The sequence below is a fragment of the Capra hircus genome, chromosome 19 (assembly GCF_001704415.2).
Source record: "Capra hircus breed San Clemente chromosome 19, ASM170441v1, whole genome shotgun sequence".
In the NCBI taxonomy this organism is placed as follows: domain Eukaryota; kingdom Metazoa; phylum Chordata; class Mammalia; order Artiodactyla; family Bovidae; genus Capra; species Capra hircus.
The window spans coordinates 44,265,365-44,288,824 of record NC_030826.1 but is presented as its reverse complement, the minus strand read 5'-3'; the positions used below and the strand labels follow the sequence as shown (position 1 = coordinate 44,288,824).

Sequence of the window (23,460 nt, the reverse complement as noted above, 5' to 3'; positions counted from 1 at the left end):
TTTATAGATGAGAAAGAAGCAGCCAGAGAAACGGAAGTGACTTCCATAGTCTCAGCACTAATTGGTGATTCTGTCACTAGTGATTGGAATCAGACTTCCTGACTCCAGTGCAAGGCTCTCAATTCGACCTCCACAAACCCCGGGGTTGGGGATCAGCATGAGTGTGGCCCACCAGAATCCAAGCAGCTGGCCGCTGTGGAGGATGGAGACAGTGCTGCCCAGAGGTGCCCTAAAGTGTGCTACTCATACTCAACAGGCTGTCCATGATAATCCTGACACTGATAAAGCCAAGTGGGCCATTCTCTGCCTCCGCTGGCTTGAAGTTCATTCTTTGGATGGTCGTGGAAGAGAAGAAACCCTGGCCAGCAACTGAAAATCCCTTTGGATAAGCGGAAGCCGACTGAGACCACAGAAAATGCAGGTTTGAAAACGTGTTTGACGTCTGGCTACTGCATTTGATGACGAACTCAGTCCCAGGGGTAAGTGAGACAGGCCATAACTGGCCCCCTGGGTACCTCTACCCAATACCGGTTTCTGCTGCTCTTTCCGACCGGTGCAGTCTCAGGCACACTGCCTCAAACCTCCAGCAAGCAGGAAGACGAAGTGCGCAAGCGCACTATGGACACCGCCCGCCACCGCCGAGCTGTACTTTGTTTCTTAGGAAACAGCCAATCAGCGATCCGGGCAGCGACCAATGGGAAGCGCAGAAGAGCCGAGCCGGCTAATTTGAACACGCGGCGCGGGCCGGAGGTTGGCCCGGGTAGGGTACTTGGGAAGAGGGCGATCTCTCGTGGTCCGGGTTTCCGATCTGCTGCGGCGGGACCCTGCAGCGAGCGGCGACACCAGCGACGGAGAACCGACGAAGGGTAAGCACTGGCCCACGGCTGAGCCGGTTCCGCGGGCTCCTGCGCTCTTGTCTGGACTCGCGGACCGAGCTGCTGGCGGCGGCGGAAGCCGGAGCAGGGCCTCTGTGCTGTACACAGAGGTGTAGCCTGAAGACCAATCAGGTCCTGGGTGGTCCTCTCCGAACATTGCGTGGGGCGGTGCGGGGAAAAGTCGCTTCCTTAGATGCCTGCGCGGGAGATCGGAACCCTCTGCTTATTTACGCGACCTTGCCTGGGGCCCGCACATCTGCACCTCGGCCCAGCCCTCTGTACATCCGCTCTGGGAAAGCTCTTCTTACTCACACGTAAGGAAGAATTGGGTCCTTCCGCGCGCTAGGAGTGGAGACCTGGGACTGCACATCTGTATGGAGTAGCTAAGACCCTCGCTGTACATCTATGCAGAACTGTTTGCAGAGCTGTGCCAGGGGCCGTAACTTAGTTACTGGGGCACCTAGTAAATATTTGATTGAATAAAAAAAGGAATGAAAGAACGTTTGCATGACAGAACACCAGGCCTTCTGCTGTTGCTTCTAGGATGCCCTTTCTCTTGGCTCTGACTCTTTAATGTACTGAAGTGACACGGAAAACATAAGCTTGGTCTGTCATGGGAAATAGGTTTTTTTGTTTGTTTTAACTTCAGACTGTGGATCTTCTGGTATCAGGGGGAAATGCCAGTAGGTCATATAAATTCTGATTATGTTGGCTAACATTTATTGACTTACCAGGTTTGAGTTAACTCATTTAATCCTCACAACAACCCAATGGCATAGATACTTAGATTTACATTTTACAGGTTAGGACGAAGAGAAATTAAGCTTAGCTCTGAGGAGAACATCCACAACATTTTTCTGTATAAGCTTCTCCTGGATGTTACCTTACTTTCTCCAGTCTCATCACTATCCTTTCTGGTCACCAAATTCCATGCTTCAAACAACTACCAACATATCCAGTCCTTCTCTGACTATTTCATGACTGAATTTTTCCACCCTCAGAAAGACTAAAGTGTCTCAATTTGTTGCTCTTTATATTTATTATCCAGCCTAGCTCCATTTTTTTTTTTACCTTTTTTTGAGAAAAAAGTATGCAAGTAGCATATATTTAGAGGTCTTTATAAAAATTGTCTCTATCTGGCCACAAAATGAGTCTAAAGAGTTTTCAGAGTACTGTACAAACCATATTCTATTTCCACAAGCAGTTAAGCTTAAGATACAAAAGAAAAAGGAATAAACTCACACTTGGATTTAAAAAATTTTTTTTAATGACTTAGTCAAATAGGATATCATTATTGTAATTGAAAATAATTAGCATTAAACAGTGATAATGCCCTTTATAAAACTTTGGGTGATGCAGTTAAAGGACACTTAGAGGTAAATTTAGAGTCTTAAATGCTTACATTAGAACATTTTCAAGCTCAGAGTGAGGCAAATATCCAATTTTAATAAGATAGAACAACAGAATAAAAGTGTAGAAAATAAAATGAGTTAAGGGCAAAAATTAATGAAATAGAATTTTACTATATGATAGAGATGATTAACTTAGCCAAGAACTGTATCTTTGAAAAGACTAATAAAAAAGCCAGACCTCTGGTAATATTAAGACTAAAGAAACATGAAAAAATGACCTTAGGAATTAAAATAGGGACATAACTCTGGCAACTCAAAGATTAAAAGAGAAAGACTTCAATGGGAACCCTTTTTGATAATGCTTTTGGGCAAATTTCTAAGAAAAACAACTCACTAAAACTGATTTAGAAGATATGAAAATTTTCAACAAACCTAGGACTATTGAAGAAATTTAATTAGTTTAAAAACTACCTTCTCTGCCATGCCCTGTGGTGCTAAGTCACTTCAGTCGGGCAACCCTATAAACTGTAGCTCGCCAGGCTCATCTGTCCATGAGATTCTCCAGGCAAGAATACTGGAGTGGATTGCCATTCCCTTTTCCAGATCTTCCCCACCCAGGGATCCAACGGGCTGTTTACGTCTAACCTGCACTGACAGGCGGGTTCTTTACCACTAGCGCCACCTACCTTCAAACACATTAAAACCCCACCAAATTCCACCAGAAATATACAGGCCATCTAAACACCCAGAAGACAATGGCACCCCACTCCAGTACTCTTGCCTGGAAACTCCCATGGGCGGAGGAGCCTGGTGGGCTGTGGTCCATGGGGTCGCTAAGGGTGGGACACGACTGAGCAACTTCACTTTCATTTTTCACTTTCATGCATTGGAGAAGGAAATGGCAACCCACTCCAGTGTTCTTGCCTGGAGAATCCCAGGGACGGGGGAGCCTGGTGGGCTGCTGTCTATAGGGTTGCACAGAGTCGGACACGACTGGAGCGACTTAGCCGCAGCAGCAAACATGCAGAAACTCTCCCTAAAAATAGAGAAAAGAAAACATTTCCAGTTTATTTTGTTTTACCAAAAATGAGGCAAAGAAAATTTCAAGTCATTCTCTTTTATAAATGTAGTTGCAAAAATCTGAAATAAAATATTAGTTACCAGAAGCCAACAATGTATTTAAAAAACTATATTATGATCATATTGGATTTATCACAGGAATGGGAGAATAGTTCAATGCTGGAAGATCTACTCATACAATTTACACATTTACAGATTAAAGGGAAAAAAACATATTCCATTAGGCACAAAAGTATAAGTCAATAGCCATTTATGTTTTTTTTTAATGGTAAGCTGGAAATAGAGGCGGGCTTCCCTGATAGCTCAGTTGGTAAAGAATCCACCTGCAATGCAGGAGACCCCGGTTCAGTTCCTGGGTTGGGAAGATCCTCTAGAAAAGGGATAGGCTACCTACTCCAGTTTCCTTGGGTTTCCCTTGTAGCTCAGCTGGTAAAGAATCTGCCTGCAATGCAGGAGACCTGGGTTCGATCCCCGTGTTGGGAGGATCCCCTGGAGAAGGGAATGACTACCCACTCCAGCATTCTGGCCTAGAGAATTCCATGGACTGTATAGTCCATGGAGGTCACAGAATCAAACACAACTGAGATCTTCACTTCACTTCACTTCAGAAATAGAGGCAAATCTCCTTAAACCAACAAAAAAGTGAAATAATAGGAACATTCCCTGTAAAATCGGGAAAGAGACAAGACTGCTCACTGTTTGCTTTCTTTTTTTTTTTCAGTCTATATAATTTTATTTATTTATTTATTTATGGCTGCGCTGGGTGCTGTGCAGGCTTTTCTCTAGTTGTGGCAAGCTGGGGCTACTCTCTGGTTGCAGTACGGTGGCTTGTTATGTTGCAAAGCACAGTCTCTAGGGCTCAAGGGCTTCAGTAGTTGCAGCACATGCATTCTATAGTTGCGGCTCCCAGGTCCTAGAGCACAGACTCAATAGTTGTGGCACGAGGGCTTAGTTGCTCTGCAGCATGTGGGATCTTCCCAGCCCAGGGATCAAACTCGTGTCTTCTGCTTTGCCAGGTGGATTCTTTACCACTGAGCCACGAGGGAAGCCCCTATTGCTGCTTTCAAAATTGTACCCAAGGTCCTAGCTAGACAAGAAAAATAAATATCCTAGCCTGCAAGACAAGAAGAATAAAAAATGATTAAAAAGGAATAAACAAAACTGTCCTTAGTTACAGTTTTGTCTTTTTCAAAAAACAAAAGAACACAGTGCTATCTTTGCACTACCACCCATAGAAAGAAACAGTCATCTTTGGACGTTTTTCACTAAGGTGAGGGGAAGTAGGACTTGCAAAAGCTCAGGTAGAGGGCAGAACAGCCTTGGTTGAAGAGTAGAGCCTCTGATGACAAGACAAACTCAAGTTCTGGCCTTGCTACTTACCACCGACGTGACAATGTCCTTCCTGAGCCTCAGTTTGCTTTGTAGAGTAGGGAGGTAACAATTGTATCAGTCACTACAGAATGAGATTGTTGTGAAAGTTAAATGAAACATTTGTAAAGCACTTAGCATAGTACCTGACATATAGTAAGTGCTCAATAAATGTTAGCTATTATATACTGTGTATTATAATATAATATATATTATATATATATATAAGATGGATACTTATGGTATCCATCTTATTTCCTTTTATGCACTGGTTATTAGGAATCTGGAGAAGGAAATGGCAACCCACTCCAGTATCCTTGCCTGGAGAATCCTGTGGACAGAGGACCCTAGTGGGCTGCTGTCTATAGGGTCGCAGAGTTGGACATGACTGAAGCGACTTAGCATGCATGCATAGCATTATATAATCGTAATTATTTTTAGGCTTTTGGCTTCAGCCTGGTTTTTCTGGCCTTTATTCATTCATAGGACAAATATTACACAGTATCTACTGTGTTCTGGATTTGGTTCCGAGTTATCTGGGATGCACAGAGGATCCCAATCTCTTGGAGCTTAACGACAAGAAACACTATGTTAGAATTGTGAAGAAGCAATGAAGGGGGCCACAACAATTGCTGTAAAAAGTACAACGCCCAAGGATAGGGACCTGCCTTCTGAGCTCCCAGTGTCTGCAGGCAGACCCCCTCGAGTCCTCAAACATTCTTCTTCAGGGGCTTCTGAGGAGCATGGGTTTGTTTGTTCTATCCGTCCCTATGATGGTGGGCAGAGGAAGCTACCCTGAAAACAACCAAATCTTGGCTTCCCAGCCCCAGCTTGGCAGCGAACTAGCCTCCAGGTTTTAATGAGCTGCCCCGGGTTAGAAACAGGACGTGACTGTGGCTCGCTCAGAACCCTGAAGATCTTATTAAAGAATCATCTCCCTTGTACTTTGGGCTGAAAATGCTCTTTCCAACTGAGGATCAAAGCAAACTTGACAAACGTTCTCTCATTAATCTCCCATCCCCCTGGGGCAGGCGCAGATCAGTAGCTGTTCTCTCCAGCTCTCAAAGGGAGAAGCTGATGTGACATCCACGAGGTGTGGCTGGTGGAAAGACCTCCCCAGCAGTCAGAGGCCAAAGCAGAGACCAGGACCCAGGTGTCCTGACTGGGGCCATGCCAGTGTCACCCTCCCCCTCCCCACCTCCTACCCCACGCCCCTAGCACTTTCTCGGTAAGAAGGAAAACATCTCATTAGGCAAACAGTCTGCCTCGCTGGCCCTCAGGAGGCGGAGAGGAGAGAACTGCCAAGGTTAGGCGCACTCTGCTGCCAGTGCCCTTTTTAATTTCCTGCTTTGAATGTGACGCTGCTCTGTGGTTCCTCCTCAGCTAATACCCTCTCAATGGGGAGCTGGGACTGGCCTTAAGGCAGCCAGTATAGACTCAGACGGTGGGACGAGGCACCCTCTGCCTTCACTTGCCTGGTCACAGGAGCGGAGTTCCTAGGAATTGCCTGGCAGTCCACTGGTTAGGACTCCGTGCTTTCACTGCCAAGGGCCCAGGTTCGATCCCTGGTCAGGGTACTAAGATCCTGCAAGCTGTGTGGTGAAACCAGAAAAAAAGTGAAGTTCCCTGGAGGTGGGAATGTGAGGATAGGAAACAGGCATTCTGAGTGTCGAAAATTAGGTCCAGTCCATTTATCTGAAAGTGTTTGCAGAAGGCGTAATGCTAGTTACATGAAAGGGATTATAATTATTATACAAACATAGGGGACCATTACAACAGTGTGAGCATGAGAGCGTAGTATATAATGTCATTATGAGGCATTGTAGCAGGCTCTATGGCCAGACTGCCTGGGTTGGAACTAGGATTCATCACTCCCTACCACTGGGATCTTGGGCAAGTTGTTTAACCCTTTCTGTCTCAATTTTGTCGTTGAAAAATGACTGAGAATAGTATCTATTAGCACTTACCTGGCAGTTCAGCAGTTAAGACTCCCTGCTTGCACTGTGAGGTTTCAATCCCCTGGTCTGGAAACAAAGGTGCCTCATGCTGCCAGGTGTGGCCCCAAAGTAAAAAATAGATGAATAATAATAATAGTATCTATCTTGCGGGGTTGCAACAGAGTCGAAAGGAGATGAAAAGTGTAAGGTGTCCAGAACGGTTCCTGAGTGGACACTTACCTATTATGTTTATTATTGTGATGGCCTGATGGCTGAGACAGGAATAGAATTAATTACTCAAAAAGATAATCACTGGTTGACATCTCTGTTCTGTGTGGGAAGAAGTTGGGACGTTTAGGGGTAAAGGACAAGAGTTTGAAATCAACTCAGTTGTGCCTCATCCCCCAAGGGAAACATAAGTTGTTTGCTGGAGTATTAGGTAGAAATCCCACATTTCTTTCCTGCATGACCTTGGTAATGGTGACCCGTTGGCAGAACCTAGTCTTTCCTAGGAAAGCATTCATCTATCCCTATCCCCCCAACCTTGAACAGCTCCCCCCCACCGCCACCGCCTTTTCTTATCCCTGTTAATATATTCCTGGACTTGAGTTGAACTTTTCCAGGAATATCTGTGATTCCTGCATTCCAGAAATTCCATCTCTACCCTTGGTAGGCTGGCTTGAAGGAGAAATGAAAAAAGCACACAGAAAGGTCTGAGGGGAATTCAAGAGGGAATACATAAATAAGCTTTTGAAATGACTACCAGGGCAACATTAGGGAATCTATCCATGTCACCCTCTACAGGAACAGACTAAAGGAGAAACACCGTGTGATGATCTTAGCAAGTGCCAAAAAAGCATTCGGTAAAATTTAGCACCCATTCCTAATGGGTAGTGGAGGTGGGGGGGGGGGGAACTAAATATAGAAGAGCTAAAAATAGAAAGTAGCTGTCATTATTTGCAAACTTATCATCATTTAATTGAAAACCTAAGAGAATCAATGACAATCTAATAGAACTCATAAGGGAGTTCAACAAGGTGGCCAGATACAAGATCCGCATATACGAGATCCGCATACAGAAATCGGTAGCTTTCCTACGTTCTGGCAAAACGAATTAGAAAATGTAATTCTTAAAAGAGCCTATTTCCAATATAGCAAAGACTGTACAGTAACTATTTGTAAATCTATCGAGAAATTTACAAAATTTATGTGAGGAAAATAATAAAATTTTACTAAAGATTATAAAGTTGTGATGAAAAGAGATACAATATTCCTATATGGGAAGACTTCATATTGTAAAGATGCTAATTCTCATATTAATCTATAAATTCAAAATAATTCCAATTAAAATCTGAGCAGGGTTTTTCATAGAACTTCATAAGCTGACTCTAAAATCATATAAAGAAGGGAGGTGGGAGGGGGGTTCATGTTTGGGAACGCATGTAAGAATTAAAGATTTTAAAATTAAAAAAATAAAAAACTAAAATAAATAAATAAAATCATATAAAGATAAGCTGCCCAAGAATGACCAAGAAAAAGAACAGTAAGGTGGTATAGAACCACAATAATTACAACAGTGAGTTACTGGAAAAGGAGAACAGCATGGGGAATCCAGAAACAAATTAATGTTTACATGAGAATTTAGTTATGTTAAATGTGGCATTTAAATTAGTGGAGAGTGAATGCACTGTTTAATAAATGATCTTGAGATAATTGCTTGCCATTTGGAAAGAAAAGATATTTAGAAATATTCTCATACCATTCACACACACAAAAATAAATTCCATCTGGATAAAGACCTAAATGTAAGAAAGGAAAAGTACTAGGAATATTTTTTTTAAGTGTTTATTACTTTGGGGAAGGACTGTCTTCTTAAATATGACATAAAAATAACAAAGAGGTTGACATATTTGACCATTTGAAAATTGGAAATTTCAAGTATGGCCGGAGTAGGATATTTCTTCAAGAATGCATAGTTGGGGTACCTCCCTGGTGGTTCAGTGGCTAAGACTCTGTGTTCCCAATGCAGGTGGCTCAGGTTCAGTCGCTGGTCAGAGAACCAGATCCCGCGTGCCACTAAATGGTTTGCCTGCCGCAACTAAACATCCCATATTGCCAAAATGAAGATGGAAGATCCTGCATGCTGCAACTAAGACCAGGAGCAGCCAAATAACTAAATAAAAATAGATATTAAAAAAAAAGAATACATGATTGATTTGATGCCAAGAATAATATCAAGTAATTCACCACGCCAACAAAATAAAGGAGAAAAAAAAGCATATAATCATATCAGGAGATGCTGAAAGAGCATCAGATAAAGTTCTAGATATTCCTGGTAACAACTCTGAGTAAAAATAAGAACAGATGAAATTACTAATATGATAATGACCTATTTGTCCAAAAGTCAAAAACTAATATCTCTATAGTGAAGCAGTAAAGATCAAGATCCTTTAAGATCAAAAGCAAGACAGGGGTGCCTATTTTCATCATTAGCATTTAACTCAAGGGAATGCAATAGACGATAAATGAAATATTTAGTATAATCGTGGAGAAGAAAGGGTAAAAAAATTATTTTCTGATATATAATTGTGTACTCAGAAAACTCAGTCAGCTCTAATAAAAAACAGTTGGAATTAATAAGAGAGTTTGAGGATTGTAGGTAAAAGGCAAATATGTAAAAATCAATCATGTTTTTCCCTACTAGTGTTTACCGCTTGGAAATAGAGATTGGGGAAGGTATTCCATTCATAATAGCAATTAAGTTCATAAAGTACTTGGGAATTATATTAAAAGAACAATGATATTAAAAAAAGAAAAAGAAAATATCTGAATCTACAAAAAATACCTGAACAAATCAACAGGTAATAGCCATGTTCTTATATGAAAACATCTAATATAAAATAAATATGTAAATGTAATATTGATTCCAATTGTAATCCCAGCTAGGTTTTTTGAGGGGGAATTGGTTCTGAGATGGAGATGGAATTGATAAAGATATTCTTAAAGTCAAATTAAAAAAAAAATGATTGAAAATAGCCAAGAAAATCATGAAACAGTAATCTGGGGGTAGGGTTAGGTCTGGCCTTGCTGGATGAGAAGCAACTGTGGGGACTTCCCTGGTGGTCAGTGGTTGGGACTCCATGTTCCTATTGTGGGTGGCTGGGTTCGACCCCCAGTCAGGGAAACCGTATCCCGCTTGTCACAACCAAGACCCACTGTGGTCAAATAAATGAATAAAAATTTTTTTTAAGGAATGGTGTTCCTTTTAAAAAGAGCTATTGTGTTGGCACAGGAATAGACAGATTAGTGGAACATAATAGAAAGCCCACCTATACAGTCACTTGGATATGGCAAAGGTGGTATTTCAAGAGAAAAAGATTTGTGCTATGCTGTTCTTAGCTCAGTTGTGTCTGACTCTTTGTGACCCCATAGACTGCAGCCCGCCAGACTCCTCTGTCCATGGAGATTCTCCAGGCAAGAATACTGGAGTTACTATACCCTCCTCCAGGGGATCTTCCCAACCCAGGGATTGAACCCAGGTCTCCCACTTTGCAAACGGATTCTTTACCATCTGAGCCACCAAGGAAGCCCAGGAATACCGGAGTGGGTAGCCTATCCCTTCTCCAGGGGATCTTCCCTACCCAGAAATCGAACTGGGGTCTCCTGCATTGCAGGCGGATTCTTTAGCAGCTGAGCTACCAGGGAAGAAGAAAGATATTTGTTAGTGATTGGTGCTGGCATCAATATTTTTATTCTCTCGAGGTATAAAACGGAGATGAGCTATAGAGGAGGTGGGAGAAGGTCCCTGAATACTAGACTGAGGGATACCCGGTCAGCCCTGAGTCAGATTGGGCCTCATCACCATCGCCTCTGTGCCCAGGTGTTGCCATGGTGATGGCGGTGGAGGACAGCATGTTGCGGGTCGTGGTGCGTCTGCGGCCCCCGACTCCGAAGGAGCTGGAGAGTCAGCGGCGGCCTGTGGTTCAAGTGGTAGACGAGCGTGTGCTGGTGTTCGACCCTGAGGAGCCCGATGGGGGCTTTCTTGGCCTGAAATGGGGCAGCGCCCAAGATGGCCCCAGGAAGAAGGGCAAAGACCTGACGTTTGTCTTTGACCGGGTCTTCGGTGAGACGGCCACCCAACAGGATGTGTTCCAGCACACCACCCACAGCATCCTGGACAGCTTCCTCCAGGGCTACAACTGCTCAGGTGAGCCGGCCTGCCCCTCCGCTGGGCACCAGATGAGGAAGGCTCTGGCCCTGCCTTCTCTGTGGGCCCCTCAGTCTTCTCTGATGTGGGGGCCACTCTGCTGGGCCCTGGGATACAATAGGTCAGACAGACAGGGTTCCTGCCCTCTGGATGCTTACAGTCTAGGGCAGGGAGAAGACACGTCACAAAATCACACCTGCAAGGGTGTGCTTATCAACTGAGCTACATGAAGTGAGGGAAAGAATTGTGGGCCTTCCATAGAGGAAGCTACCCAGGCTGCAGAAGGTGCCCTGAGGAAGGGATAAGCTTCCACCCGTGGTGGAGACCCCTCTGCCCTCACGTCCACAGGCCTACGGGGGACCAGGAATGGACACGGAGAACTCGACAGCTGGGAACGTGGGGGCTGCGGGTGGGTGGGAGCAGTGCAACCATGCACGTGGAAGGAAGCAAAGGGGTTTGGAGGAGGAGAGGGGCTGACCGGATGAAAATGCACTGGGGGAGCCCTCTCACCACCCTCCTCCCTACTCTGTCCTCTCTAGTGTTTGCCTATGGGGCCACCGGGGCCGGGAAGACACACACCATGCTGGGAAGAGAGGGGGACCCTGGCATCATGTACCTGACCACCATGGAGCTGTACAGAAGACTTGAGGCCTGCCGGGAGGAGAAGAGATTCGAGGTGCTCATCAGCTACCTGGAGGTACGGCTGTTGGCGCCCCAGGACGGGGCAGCCTCATCCCTCATTCTCACAACCCCCTGAAGAGGGAGTGGGGTGGAGCAGGCAGGAGGGGCAGAGGGTAGTAGGAAGTGGGAGGACGGGGGCCCAGAGGGCGGACACAGCTCCAAGAGAGACTGCGTGTGAACTGACCCTAGTCGTCACACCAGGGTCATCTCGCCAGGGTCATTCACCAAGCATGTCTTGTCATTTTCTCTGGCCCAGGAACTCTGCCCTCCCCCAGCCCCCTAGGGGAGAGACTTCCTGACCAGCCTCTCCACCAGGCCCCTCCCTGGCTTCCTTTCTCCTCAGGTGTACAATGAGCAGATCCACGACCTCCTGGAGCCCAGGGGGCCCCTTGCCATCCGTGAGGACCCCGACAAAGGGGTGGTGGTACAAGGACTTTCCTTCCACCAGGTAAGACTTGGGCTTAGGTGGGACAGGCAGCCCCACTGGTCCTCTGGGATCCCCTTACCAGGAAGTTTGGGGATGTCCTGGATCCTGTTGGGGGGGCAGTGGTGATAGGTGATAGTGGGGTGACATTGGTTCTGAAGAGCTGCCCTTCTGCTGGGGAAAAGTCCTGGTTGGAGAGACCACAGCCCCCGCCCTTCGTGTCTCCTCTGCAGCCAACCTCGGCTGAGCAGCTGTTGGGCATGCTGACCCGGGGGAACCGTAACCGCACACAGCACCCCACTGATGCCAACGCTACATCCTCTCGCTCCCATGCCATCTTCCAGGTAAGCAGGGACCACCGGCCAGGATCTGAGTTTGGACTCCTGGTGGCCAGCATCCCCTCACCCTGGCCTTCTGCCCCCAGATATTCGTGAAGCAGCAGGACCGGATCCCAGGTCTGACCCAGGCCCTTCGAGTGGCCAAGATGAGCCTCATCGACCTGGCAGGCTCGGAGCGGGCATCCAGCACCCATGCCAAGGGGGAGCGGCTACGGGAGGGAGCCAACATCAACCGCTCGCTGCTGGCCCTCATCAATGTCCTCAATGCCCTGGCGGACGCAAAGGTAAAGCCGCACGGAGCCAGGCTTCTCCCCAGGGCAACAACCCAGTGCCAAGGACGAGGGTCCCTACCTCCAGCCCTGGGCCAAGATTCCCTGGTGGTCCAGTGGTTAGAACTCGGTGCTTTCACTGTAGTGGCCTGGGTTCAGTCCCTAGTTGGAGAACTAAGATCTTGCAAGCCCAGTAGCTTAGTCAGAAAACAAAACAAAAGCAAAAACAGGGACTTCCCTGGAAGTTTAGTGGCTAAGACTCCATGCTCCCAATGCAGGGGACCTGGGTTCCATCCCTGGTCACGAAACTAAATCCCGCGTGCCACAACCAAGACCCAGTGTAGCCAAATAAATAAATTTAAAAATATATAAAAATACCCCCCAAAACCCCAAAGCTGTTGATTCTCAGCCTGGGTCTGTCTAGTCTAGACACTCACTCCACGCCCGCCCCCCCGTCCCCAGGGCCGAAAGTCTCACGTGCCGTACCGGGACAGCAAGCTGACCCGCCTCCTCAAGGACTCCATCGGGGGCAACTGCCGAACGGTGATGATTGCTGCCATCAGCCCCTCCAGCCTGACCTACGAGGACACCTACAACACCCTCAAGTATGCCGACCGGGCCAAGGAGATCAAACTCTCGGTGCGTGCCAGCCGGGACGGCCAGCCTGGGGTAGGGGTGTAGGGGTGTCGGGGGAGCCCCCAGACTGGGAGGAGGAGGGGACAGGACCCGCCGGCTTCCTCCAGTACGTGAAGCGAGCATTCCCGCAAGGCCCAGAGGAGAGGTGACCCAATCTTCGTCCTTCAAATACCACAGCACTGGGATGGTTGAGGCTGAATTATCTCAAGAGGAAGGCAACAGAACGGAATGGCCGAGTGTCAGCCAGTGATCTTTGTCAGATTTGTTTTTAGCAGCAGGCCCTTATTTTTGGTAAAACAACATATGATGCAGATAGAAGCGGAGTTGCCTGGTTTCCCCTGCCTCCCGCAGGGAGCCCCAGGGCTCCCAGATCCACTGCTGCAAAGCCCCTGGGCTGGGGAGAGCATATGGGTCAGGGAGCCCTGGGTCTCGGGGTCAAATGCAAGCTCTCCTCCTGCTGTGTTAGGTGAGCCCCTGGCCTCCCCGTTTCCTCAGTCCTGAGGGTGAGCAGCCGGGGTGTGAGTGAGGTGCCTAGCAGTGTCTGGCTGTTGGAAGTAGTTGCCAAAAGCTGCTTTGAATAAACAAACAGCTCTCTCCCCTGTGTCCCCACCTCAGCTGAAGAGCAACGTGATCAGCCTGGACTGTCACATCAGCCAGTATGCCACAGTCTGCCAGCAGCTCCAGGCTGAGGTGAGGAGCCGCCTGGGGAGCTTGACCGGGGGGCAGGGCACTCGGAGGGCAGGCCAGGAGCACCGGGGTGCCGCCAGGGTGCTCTGCCACCACCCTGCGCTCAGCCGGTGCTCTGAGGGTATGGGCCGTTGTTCCAGGTGGCCGCCCTGAGGGAGAAGCTCCGGGTGTATGAGGCAGGAGCCCAGGCCCCACCGCACGGCCCGCCACGGTCCCCCGAGCCAGGCGCTCCGCACCAGCCGTGAGTTCCGTCACCCTATCCTGCCCTGTCCTTTCCCCAGCCCGTGGAGGGCTAGGACTCCTCGATTCTGTTCTGGCACCTGGGGTCAGGGATTCTCATTCAGTGCTCAGCACTCTGATTGTCACCTAGAATGTTCTGTGCTGGAGGAGTAAATCACACCCCAGTCCATATAAGCAGCATCTGCTGTTCACAAGAAGGTGCGTTTAAGGGGTGGGTGTCATTGTTTTCCGAGCTTCCCAGGTGGCACTACTGGTAAAGAACCTGCCTGCCAATGCAGGACATGTAAGAGAAGCGGGTTCAATCCCTGGGTTGGGAAGATCTCCTGGAGGAGGGCATGGCAACCCACTCCAGTATTCCTGCCTGGAGAATCCCATGGACAGAGGAACCTGGCGGGCTACAGTCCATGGGGTCACAAAGAGTTGGACACGCCTGAAGTGATTTAACGTGCCCGCACGTTAAACCAGAAAATCCTTGACTCCTTCACCCTCAGCTACTACCCACCTGTTACCTGAGCATCCAACCCCTTACAGACTCTGTACCACCTGAAGCCACAGAGGTCCTGCCCCGCCCTGCTTTTCCCACTTGCCCCTGCTTCACACCTCTCAAACCTCTCCTTTCCTCCTTAGCCTCCCCAGCTGCCCCTCACCATCCCACCTCCCCAGCCAGCCCCGCACCCCAGAGCTCCAGCCAGGGTCAGCAGTCCTTCAAGAGGAGAGCCTGGGGTCAGAGGCCCCAGGGGAGAAAGTCGTGGACGGGAACTCCTCAAATAGGGAGCAGCCCCCAGAAGACAAGGATGAAGGCCCGGCCAAGGAGGTAGGGCTTGGAGCTGGTGGAATATTGGAAGAAAATCCCCTCCCCCAACTCATGGGTCCCTTCAGTCCTGGCTTCTCTGCTTGGATGGCTTATATCTCAGTCATTGGAAGACTTTCAGATTCTGTGCAGGAAGAACTAGTCAGATCCGGTGTGTCTGAAAGCAGGGAGCCTGTGTATTACCAGAAGGGGAGGAGGGAGGGAGGACCTGAACTGGGAGAGAGAAGGACCCTACTAGGACCAGGTCATTCCTGGAGCTGTCATTCCCGCTCTTGGAGGATGGGTGGGTTTCAGGAGCTGTGCAGGTAAAGCAAGGGAGGCCACCCTGGGCTCTCTACCTGTGACACTCTTCCTCTCCAAATTCCAACCCAGGTGCCGGAACAGAACCTCAGACACCCTTCGCCCAGGTCCCCTGACCTGACCATGCAGCCCAAGCCAGTTGTGGACCCCCTCCCACCACCAAACCTGGACAGGGACCGTTCTAAACAGTAGGTATCTTCTTGCTCCTCTCCAGACTCCAAAGCGGGCGGTGATGGGTTCTAGGCCCCCTGGAAGGAGAAAAGTGAAAGTCGCTCAGTCGTTTCTGACTCTTTGCAACTCCACAGACTGTAGCCTGCCAGGCTCCTCTGACCGTGGAATTCTCCCTGGAAAGAGAAGTGGTGCCAAGCATATCACAGAAGCTCTGCTTGTGTTTTAGTTAAAGAGGCAGGTCTTTATTTTTTTGGCTGCGCTGGGTCTTCACTGCTGCACATGGGCTTTCTCCAGTTGAGGCGAGCAGTGAATATTCTTCATTGCAGAGGCTTCTTTTGTTGCAGCTCGTGGGCTCTAGAGAGCAGGCTCAGTACTTGTGGTGCACGGGCTTAGTTGTTCCAAGGCATGTGGGATCTTCCCAGATCAGGGATCAAACCCCGTGTCCCCTGCATTGGCAGACGGATTCTTAACCACCACACCAGGGAAGTCCAAGAGGCGAGTCTTTTGTCGTCCAATTGTCCCATACCTGCTGTCAACAATTTGATATTATCGCCTACTCTGTTTATGTAGCAGCCTCTCTTTATTACTCTGTGTAGCTGGCAGTTTGACAAGAGGGAAGCAAAACACCAAATTCCATCCAGACAGCTGGCGAATGCCAAGGTAGGGCAGGGCTGCCTGGGGCTGGAGCTATGCTTTCCGGTTTAAGGGCCAAGCTGCCTGTGCTCAGCCAAGAGAAGTTGGGCAGCCGCTGAGGATGGGACAGCCTTCCTGAGTCAGGTGTTCGTCGTCTGTCTCATTGACAGATTGACTGAGGCTATTTCTCCTCAGAAGTAAATACAAACCCAGAGAGAAATGGCTTTTGGACCATTCTTTCCGTGCTTAATAGAGAGGTGCTGCTAGTATTTTCTTCCTTGGCCCCCAGAACATAAATCCTTTGCCACTTAGCTTTGCTGCTGCCAACCCGACACCTCCCTCCACAGCACGCCTCACGCTAGGCAGTGTATTTAAAGCTTCTGGACAGAAGGGCCTGTTTAATTTTATTTCTTGTTGAGGAGTATCTGTTCCCGACTCAGCAAAAATGCTGCAGCCTGAATAATCAGTGGCTTATTATCTGTCTCCTGCTGCCGACTCCCCAGGGCCCAGGAGTGGCAGGAATGTACTGGCGGGATGTCCCCTGGCCCCCCAGGGAACAACCACGGGCTGCCACTGATGACTCAGGGTCTCTTGGCCTGGAGTCCTCTGTTGCGAAGACAGGGGACACCAGGGTTCTCATTTCTGCTTTGCCTCTGATTTTGTGGTTTCTGACAAGTGGCTTCAACCTTGGCTACGATTTGGGCATCACGGTCCAGAGCTAAAAATGCTGTTGTTGTTTAGTTGCTAAGTCCTGTCTGACTCTTTTGCTCCCCCATGGACTATAGCCCACCAGGCTCTTCTGTCCATGGGATTTCCCAGGCAGGAATACTGGCGTGGATTACCATTACCTTCTCCAGGAGATCTTCCCGACCCAAGGATCAAACCTGCGTCTCCTACATTGGGAGGCAGGTTCTTTACCACTGAGCCACTAGGGAAGCAGAGCTAATAACAGATACTAATACAAGTGATGGAAGACCCAAAGTATCAGGGGTTGTGGAACATTCTAGATCCGCAGCCCCTGATACTTGGGAACACCCTAACAACCAGATAATCGAAAGTAATTTCACTTTCACTTTAGAATTTAGAATCTTAGACCACCGGGACACTGAGTAGATTTTAGATTTTCCAGTTCAGTGGTTTTTCAGAATTTTTTTTTAGCAGCAAAGCCCTGTCTTCAAATGAAATCTTATCCTGAGGTCTAATATGTAGAACAGATAAAGCAGAGCTATTCCATTAAAAATGTCCTCTGGTGGGTTTCTTGAAACCTAAATTGAAAACTCGTGGTATAGACCAGCTCCCCGTTTGCCAGGGCTACAGGACAAGAGGGACGGAGTCAGACCTGGGTCATCTGACAGCCAAGTCAGACCGTTTGTCCCTAGATCCCCACTTTTCCCAGTTGTCTTATTTTCATATAATTTGTGGCTCAGGCAGATATGGAATGAGTTTCTGCAGTGTCCTTTTTAATTTATATCCTGCCTTCTTTCACAGGGGCCTGGAGGCTGCTTTATAAAATGAGTTTGGGCTCCCTGTGCACACACTGAGGGCAGAGGAGGGGGCTCAGAGATGCCCAGGCAGGAAGTGCTACCCAAGGATACATGATTGGCCATGAATCATCCCCACCGAGATAATTGTGTTTATTCTTTTATCATAGGTGTGCCTCACAGAAAGAAAATTTGCTTTATTAGAATCTAAATTTATAACATCAATAATCACATTATCCTCGTAATTTCCTTTAAATAGCCCCTCAGTGCATGCAAAGTACATGTTAATACACACACACTCTTTTCAGGATCCCAATTGTTAAATAGAAAGTGCAGGCTGAATGCATTTTTGAGGGTCTCCTCAGAACCAAGATCAACATGGCCTGTCTTATTTAATCTCCTCTTACCCTAATGAGGTAGACGGCATGATTATTATCATTATAAAATACAATAATTAGCTAACCTTACAGTGCTGAGTATGTACCAAGTACTCATTAAACAGTTTCTATCTAAGAGAGAGTCATCTGGAGACTTTGCTGGAGTCTGGTGGTTAGGACTCTAAATTTTCACTGCTGAGGGTTCGGGGTTCAATCCCTGATCAGGGAATTAGGATCCCGCAAGCCGCCAGGCATGGCCAGAAATTTTTAAAATAACCCATTTCATCTTCCCAGCAATCCTATGAGGTAGCTGCCTGTGTTATCCTCATCTTAGGGATGTGGACACTGAGGGTGCGAGGTGATCCAGGGTCACACAGCTAGGAAGTGTTGGAGCTAGAATTTGAGCTGTTGGTCTGGCTTGAGCCAGCCTCTTCCCTGCGACCTCTCATGGCCCCTGGGAAATGGACTTACAGCACTCATAGGTGGCAGAGCTGAGAAGAAACTCAGAAGTTCCGAGGCCATTCACTCCCCTTTCCCCACTTCCCGAGTACCGTCTTTGTCAGGGGACATTTTTAGTGGGTGAAGCCTCCCACCCTTACCCACAGTCATCTCCGCCAGCCTTGGTCTTCAGCACAACTGGGAGGGTGATGAGGCTGGCCAGGCGGTCCCCTCAAGGCAGAAGGGGTCCAGTGCGTGTGTGCTGCTCACAGCCGAGAGAGCTGAGGCAGGGTGGGGACCCCTTTGCCTCTCTTCCAGGTTGGCCCTGAGGGTGCTGCGCCTGGCCCAGCGCCAGTATTCCCTGCTCCAAGCAGCCAACCTCCTGACCCCCGACATGATCGCAGAATTTGAGACGCTACAGCAGCTGTTGCGAGAGGAAAACACTGAGCCTGGAGGGGAGGCTTCTGGGGAGCCTGGCCCAGCCAGGAAGGCACCTCTGGCTCGAGAGCTGCGTTCAGAGTCAAGTGAGTCTCAGCCCTGCTCTGCTTCCTTCTGCCAAGGGGTGGCCACAGCCTCAGATGCATGGTTTGGTGGGAGGCTGGACCCCTGGGACCATGGGCATCTGCACAGAGAGGCCCAGGAGTCACGCAGACCTGAGGAGTCAGGCGCTCCTGCCTGTCTCGTGTCTCCCCAGATTCTAGAAACTCTTCTCCCTTCAACCCCTGATCCCTCTCCGCACTCTCCTCCTCTCTGCCCAGAGTCTGCAGGATACTCGGGCCCTGTGACTCGGACCATGGCAAGGCAACTGAGTGCCCTCGCGCACACTCTGGGGGTCCCCCGTGGGCCAGACTGCACTCCACCCCAGGCATCTCGGGAGGCCACAGAGAAGAAGAGGAGGAGACCGAGCCCCTCGGAGCCAGACAGCCCCCCAGCCCCAAAACTGGGGACCAAGCGCCAGCGCCAGTCCCTCCTACCCTGCCTGAGGAGGGGGACCCTGCCTGAGGCTCGGCTTCCATGTGGGCCCAGCACCCCCACGGGGAAGAGGGCCCCCTCTCCCTGCCCATCCCCTCGCTTCTGCCCAGCTACCGTCATCAAAAGCCGGGTGCCCCTGGGCCCTTCTGCTCTGCAGAACTGCTCCACTCCTCTGCCCCTGCCCTCTCGGGACCTCAACGCCACCTTTGACCTCTCAGAGGAGCCCCTTGCAAAGCTGGGCCTCCACGAATGCGTTGGCTGGGACAGTGTGTCCCAGGAGCTGAACAGGCTGGATCAGCCCTTCATCCCCAGGTGAGTTTCCCTTCCAGCCTCCCAACAGGGGATTAGGGGTCAGCGAGGGCCAGAGGTGCTGTCAAAGGGAAGAGGAGGCAGTCCGCTCTTTGAGTTGACTCTACGACTCTCTCCCTTTGGTCTGACCAGCATCCTGGCCCAGGGGAGCAGAGGATGAGTTTCTGTCGAGGCATGGCTTCTCTTGGGGGTCCTGCCTTGTCTGTCTATACTTCAGAGCCACCAGCTCTGTGCTGGTTTGTGACATGCCCACAGTAGCTCACAGAAGCCCCCTGCCAGCAGGGAGTAGGAACTAACCCGGGGTGCCCACCCCACTCTGTTTTTCTGCATCACTCAGGCCTGGCCTGAGTTGTGTGTTCCTCTGAGAAGTACCTGTTTCCACCACTTCCACCCCAGATCCAGCCCAGCGTCTGGAACTGGGAAGGGAGGGGAATCCTGAGAAAACTTTATTCGGCGTTTTCCGGTAGAAAGCTGCTCTCCCCCCTTGCCCTCTGCCTGCATGGCAGGGCAGGGGAGCAGCGGCCAGCTCAGGACCACAAACAGGCTGCAGACTAACCTGGACGCAGGAGGCCAAGGGTGGCAGGCTGCCCACTACCCCCCATCCCTCCCACAGCCTGAACCCTCCTCTCGGTAACAAGCTCAGAGCCAGGCAGGTGGAAGGGTGAAACTGTCTGAACTCCAGTTCCCTGGACACGCACAAACTGACACCTGGATGTTCTCCCGGAACAGGGCTGTCACTCAGCTGTCAGCCGAGGCCGAGTGAGGCAGGGAGAGGAATCCGCCTCCTAGGAGAAGGAAACCTCAGAGGTCATCCTGTCCACCCTCCCAGCCCCGCCAGCCCAGGCGCCGGAGAGGGGAGTGGCTGGCACCCGTTTCTGGTTCCCTTCTGATCCCTTCGTCTCCCTCCCTCCCCAGCGGCCCCATGCCCCTGTTCACCATGAAGGGCCCCAAGCCAGCATCTTCCTTCCCTGGGACCTCAGCCCGCAAGAAGAGGCGTGCTGTGAGGTGAGGTTAGGGGGATGTGTGGGGTGGGGGCAGAGAAAGAGCTTTTACCAGGGCAGCGGATGCCCAGGCAAACTACAGCCCTGCACACGCGCGTGTGCGTGTGCGTGTGTGTGTGAGTGGACTCCTTGGAGCCAGTAGTGTGGGAGTCTTGTGAGCAGGGCCAGCATCTGATTGTCTGACTGAGGGTCCCAAGTTCCTGCTATTACGGGATTATACTAGAGGTGGGTGTCTCCCCGTTTTGGTAAAGGCTGCGGGCCCCCTCTTCACGAGGGAGACATGTTCGTTGGATAACCCAGGCAGTGGACTACCCCACCCCTCACTGCTACTTCCCTTCCAAACCCCACTCAGCTCCCCTTTTGATGCTCAGTCTCCCCCTGCTCCCAAGGCTAGCTCCCAAGGTGTCTAGCTCTCACCACCACCACCCATCCCCCACCCCCCCACCCTCACACCCCCCCATAGTCCACAGACTTGGCTGTGACCTTCCCACCCTCCTTCCTTGCTTCCTTCCTTCCCCCCACTACAGTTCCTCCGTCTTCCGCTCACTGGGAGTTGCCCAGGGCCGCAGCCGCATCGCCCGCCTTCCCAGCACAATCCTGAAGAGGCCAGCTGGGCCCCTGGCAATCCCAGGTGACTGGCATTTGGGAGCAGGATGGTCTGGGCCACAGTGGCAGATGGAGACAAGAAGGAGGAGGGGACAGGGTGGGCTGAGACCTGGGTGAGAGGAGGGCCTAGGGTCCTTCCAAGCACCTCAGTGACCCTAGTAGGAGGGGAGACATGGGTTTTGGGGTGGGGGAAGGGAATGGTGGGAGGTAGCCTCATTTTCTCCTTCCTCCCGACCTCCCCTCATCCAACTGGCCTGCAGAGACCCCCTCCAGTCCCCACTACCCTGGAAACCAGAAAAGCCAGGAAGAACTGATGGGGGTTAAGGGGGCGCTGTCAGCTGGGAGCTGCTCCATCAAGGTGTCCTGACCACCTGGCCCCTCTTGGTCCCTGGAGCCGCCTGCATCAGGAGCCCTGACCTGCCTTCCTGACTCAGAGCAATTAAGGCCAACACCGTCTTCCTTTATTAACAGTCCTCCCCCAGCTGTTCGTTCTGCTACTCACCCTCTTTATTAATCTCTTGTTACACTCAGCTTCTCAGTGTGTATATATTCATTTGTGAGTGTTAACGTGTTGCTATTTGAAAGGGTGCTGCCATCATTCCCCCCTAGTTTATAATGCCCTCCAGGCAGGAAGCTAGCTATGGGGGGCTTTGTTTCCTACCCTCCTTCCCCCACCCCCCACCCCCCCATCTAACACAGGGCTCTGTGCAGTGGAGGAGGGGTGAGCATAGGAAGAGGAGCAGATGGGGGAGAGTCCCAGCTTGGCTCTTCTTCCTGGCTTTTAGAGAAAGGCCTCTTCAGCCCCATCCCCCCAGCCTGAAGCAAGAGCCCAGCCCCCTGCAGCAGTCCTAACGATCATGCTGATAATGGTGCCTTGATTTCCAAATGAAAAGAGTTAATCATTTTTACCCTATTGTAAACAGGATACATACTCAGTGTAAGAAGAAGTGTAAACCTTAATGCTACCCCTTTGATGTAAGAGCTATTAATACTTGGGTTTATATCCTCTGATCCTTTATTTCTGTATATATACACCCACATATATATAGGTGGATATATATTTTTTTATTATAATGATCAATAAACCATCTCCATCTTTGGTGTGTGTTTTTCTCTGTATACCTAGATAGAACAGCAACCTGTTCTATCCCTTCTGACTCTAAGGCCTCAAGAAACTTTATTTTTTTGCCTTTGCGTCCTAGGGAGATGTGGGATGTTAGTTGCCCAATCAGGGATCGAACTCTTGCCCCACTGCAGTGGCAATGCAGAGTCTTAACTACTGAACTACCAGAGAAGTCCTGAAACAATCTTTTTTTTTTTTTTTAGACACATCTGGGTATAAAAACATCCCTGCTGTGCCTCCTTTTGCACCCTTCTGGGTGGGACCTGCCCCTTATTCTTCAGCACCACCTGCTACTAAAGGTCTCTCTCAGTGAGTGAAGGTGTGATCGTACTTGAAGGCTCATTCTATCCTCCTAAGCCTGGGTGTGGGTTGCGCGGAGTTCCACCATCAGGGAGAGCATTTCAGTGGTCCCCAGGTCTTAGTAAGACTCCAGGCTGAGCCCCCACCTGCTTGAACCCACCACAGTCCTCCCTCTAGCTCCTAAAGTCCACTCCCCATGTCATTCGCGGCTCTCCTCTCCACTCACTCGGATTGTGACAGTTCAACCCAAGTTTACCTCTGTCTCCCCAAGAAGACGTGCCTGACTATGAATGAACAGCGTAAACAAAATTACAGGAATCTTGTGTTTAAATTGCTTCTGAAAACAAACATGTTAAAGGCATTTAGCACTTTGTGAGTAGTGTGTAAATAATGCTGCTAATTTCAAACTGCTCTGGGGGTGCCTGCTCCCCTTTTACCTGGGGCACCCCTCCTCGCTGTTTCCATGCCTTTTTGGAGGAGCGGAGCATGCAAAGGGGTACCTTGCATTCCTTCTGGCTGTAGGCAGCTCACAACTTCATGACCTTACGCAGTATAATGAGGAAATGGACAGAAAGGTTAACAAAACTTGCCTGGAGTTAGATGACAAGTGGCAGCTTCAGGACTCATACCAGAGTCTAGTTGGATCTATGCATGACACCGAGCTGCTTCCCTTTAGAAGTGAGCAGACATCATTTCTTTCCGCGAGGTGGGATTTCCTCCTCTCCAATTAGTCTTAATGAGTTTTTTCCCTCTGTGTGCCATGTCCACAGAAGCAGTCACCGCCTCACATCTGGAGCCCCCAGCGGCCTGGTGTGACGCCTTGAGCTCAGGAGGCCTCGCTTCC

General features: G+C 49.7%; 1 protein-coding gene across 2 annotated transcripts; it reads left to right on the top strand.

Moving 5' to 3' along the window:
* Window positions 741-22,919, top strand: KIF18B (kinesin family member 18B). 2 transcript variants are annotated; one of them, XM_018065257.1, is made up of 16 exons: window positions 741-866; window positions 10,493-10,819; window positions 11,359-11,516; window positions 11,844-11,948; window positions 12,158-12,268; window positions 12,349-12,546; window positions 12,994-13,170; window positions 13,783-13,857; window positions 13,995-14,095; window positions 14,722-14,908; window positions 15,278-15,393; window positions 18,624-18,829; window positions 19,064-19,589; window positions 20,502-20,591; window positions 21,115-21,218; window positions 22,520-22,919. In XM_018065257.1, the coding sequence occupies exons 2-16, from the start codon at window positions 10,501-10,503 to the stop codon at window positions 22,627-22,629; spliced, it is 2,583 nt and encodes an 860-aa protein (XP_017920746.1). In that variant the 5' UTR covers window positions 741-866; window positions 10,493-10,500; the 3' UTR covers window positions 22,630-22,919. The 2 variants fall into 2 exon arrangements, with proteins under 2 accessions (XP_017920746.1, XP_017920745.1); XM_018065256.1 differs by lacking the exon at window positions 22,520-22,919 and adding an exon at window positions 21,454-22,292 and having other exon boundaries at window positions 775-866.

Coding starts and splice junctions, on each gene's coding strand:
- KIF18B (XM_018065257.1), top strand. CDS start 10,501: ATGGTGATGGCGGTGGAGGACAGCATGTTGCGGGTCGTGGTGCGTCTG. Junction 10,820..11,358: donor CCAGGGCTACAACTGCTCAG/GTGAGCCGGCCT, acceptor TGTCCTCTCTAG/TGTTTGCCTATGGGGCCACC. Junction 19,590..20,501: donor GATCAGCCCTTCATCCCCAG/GTGAGTTTCCCT, acceptor CTCCCTCCCCAG/CGGCCCCATGCCCCTGTTCA.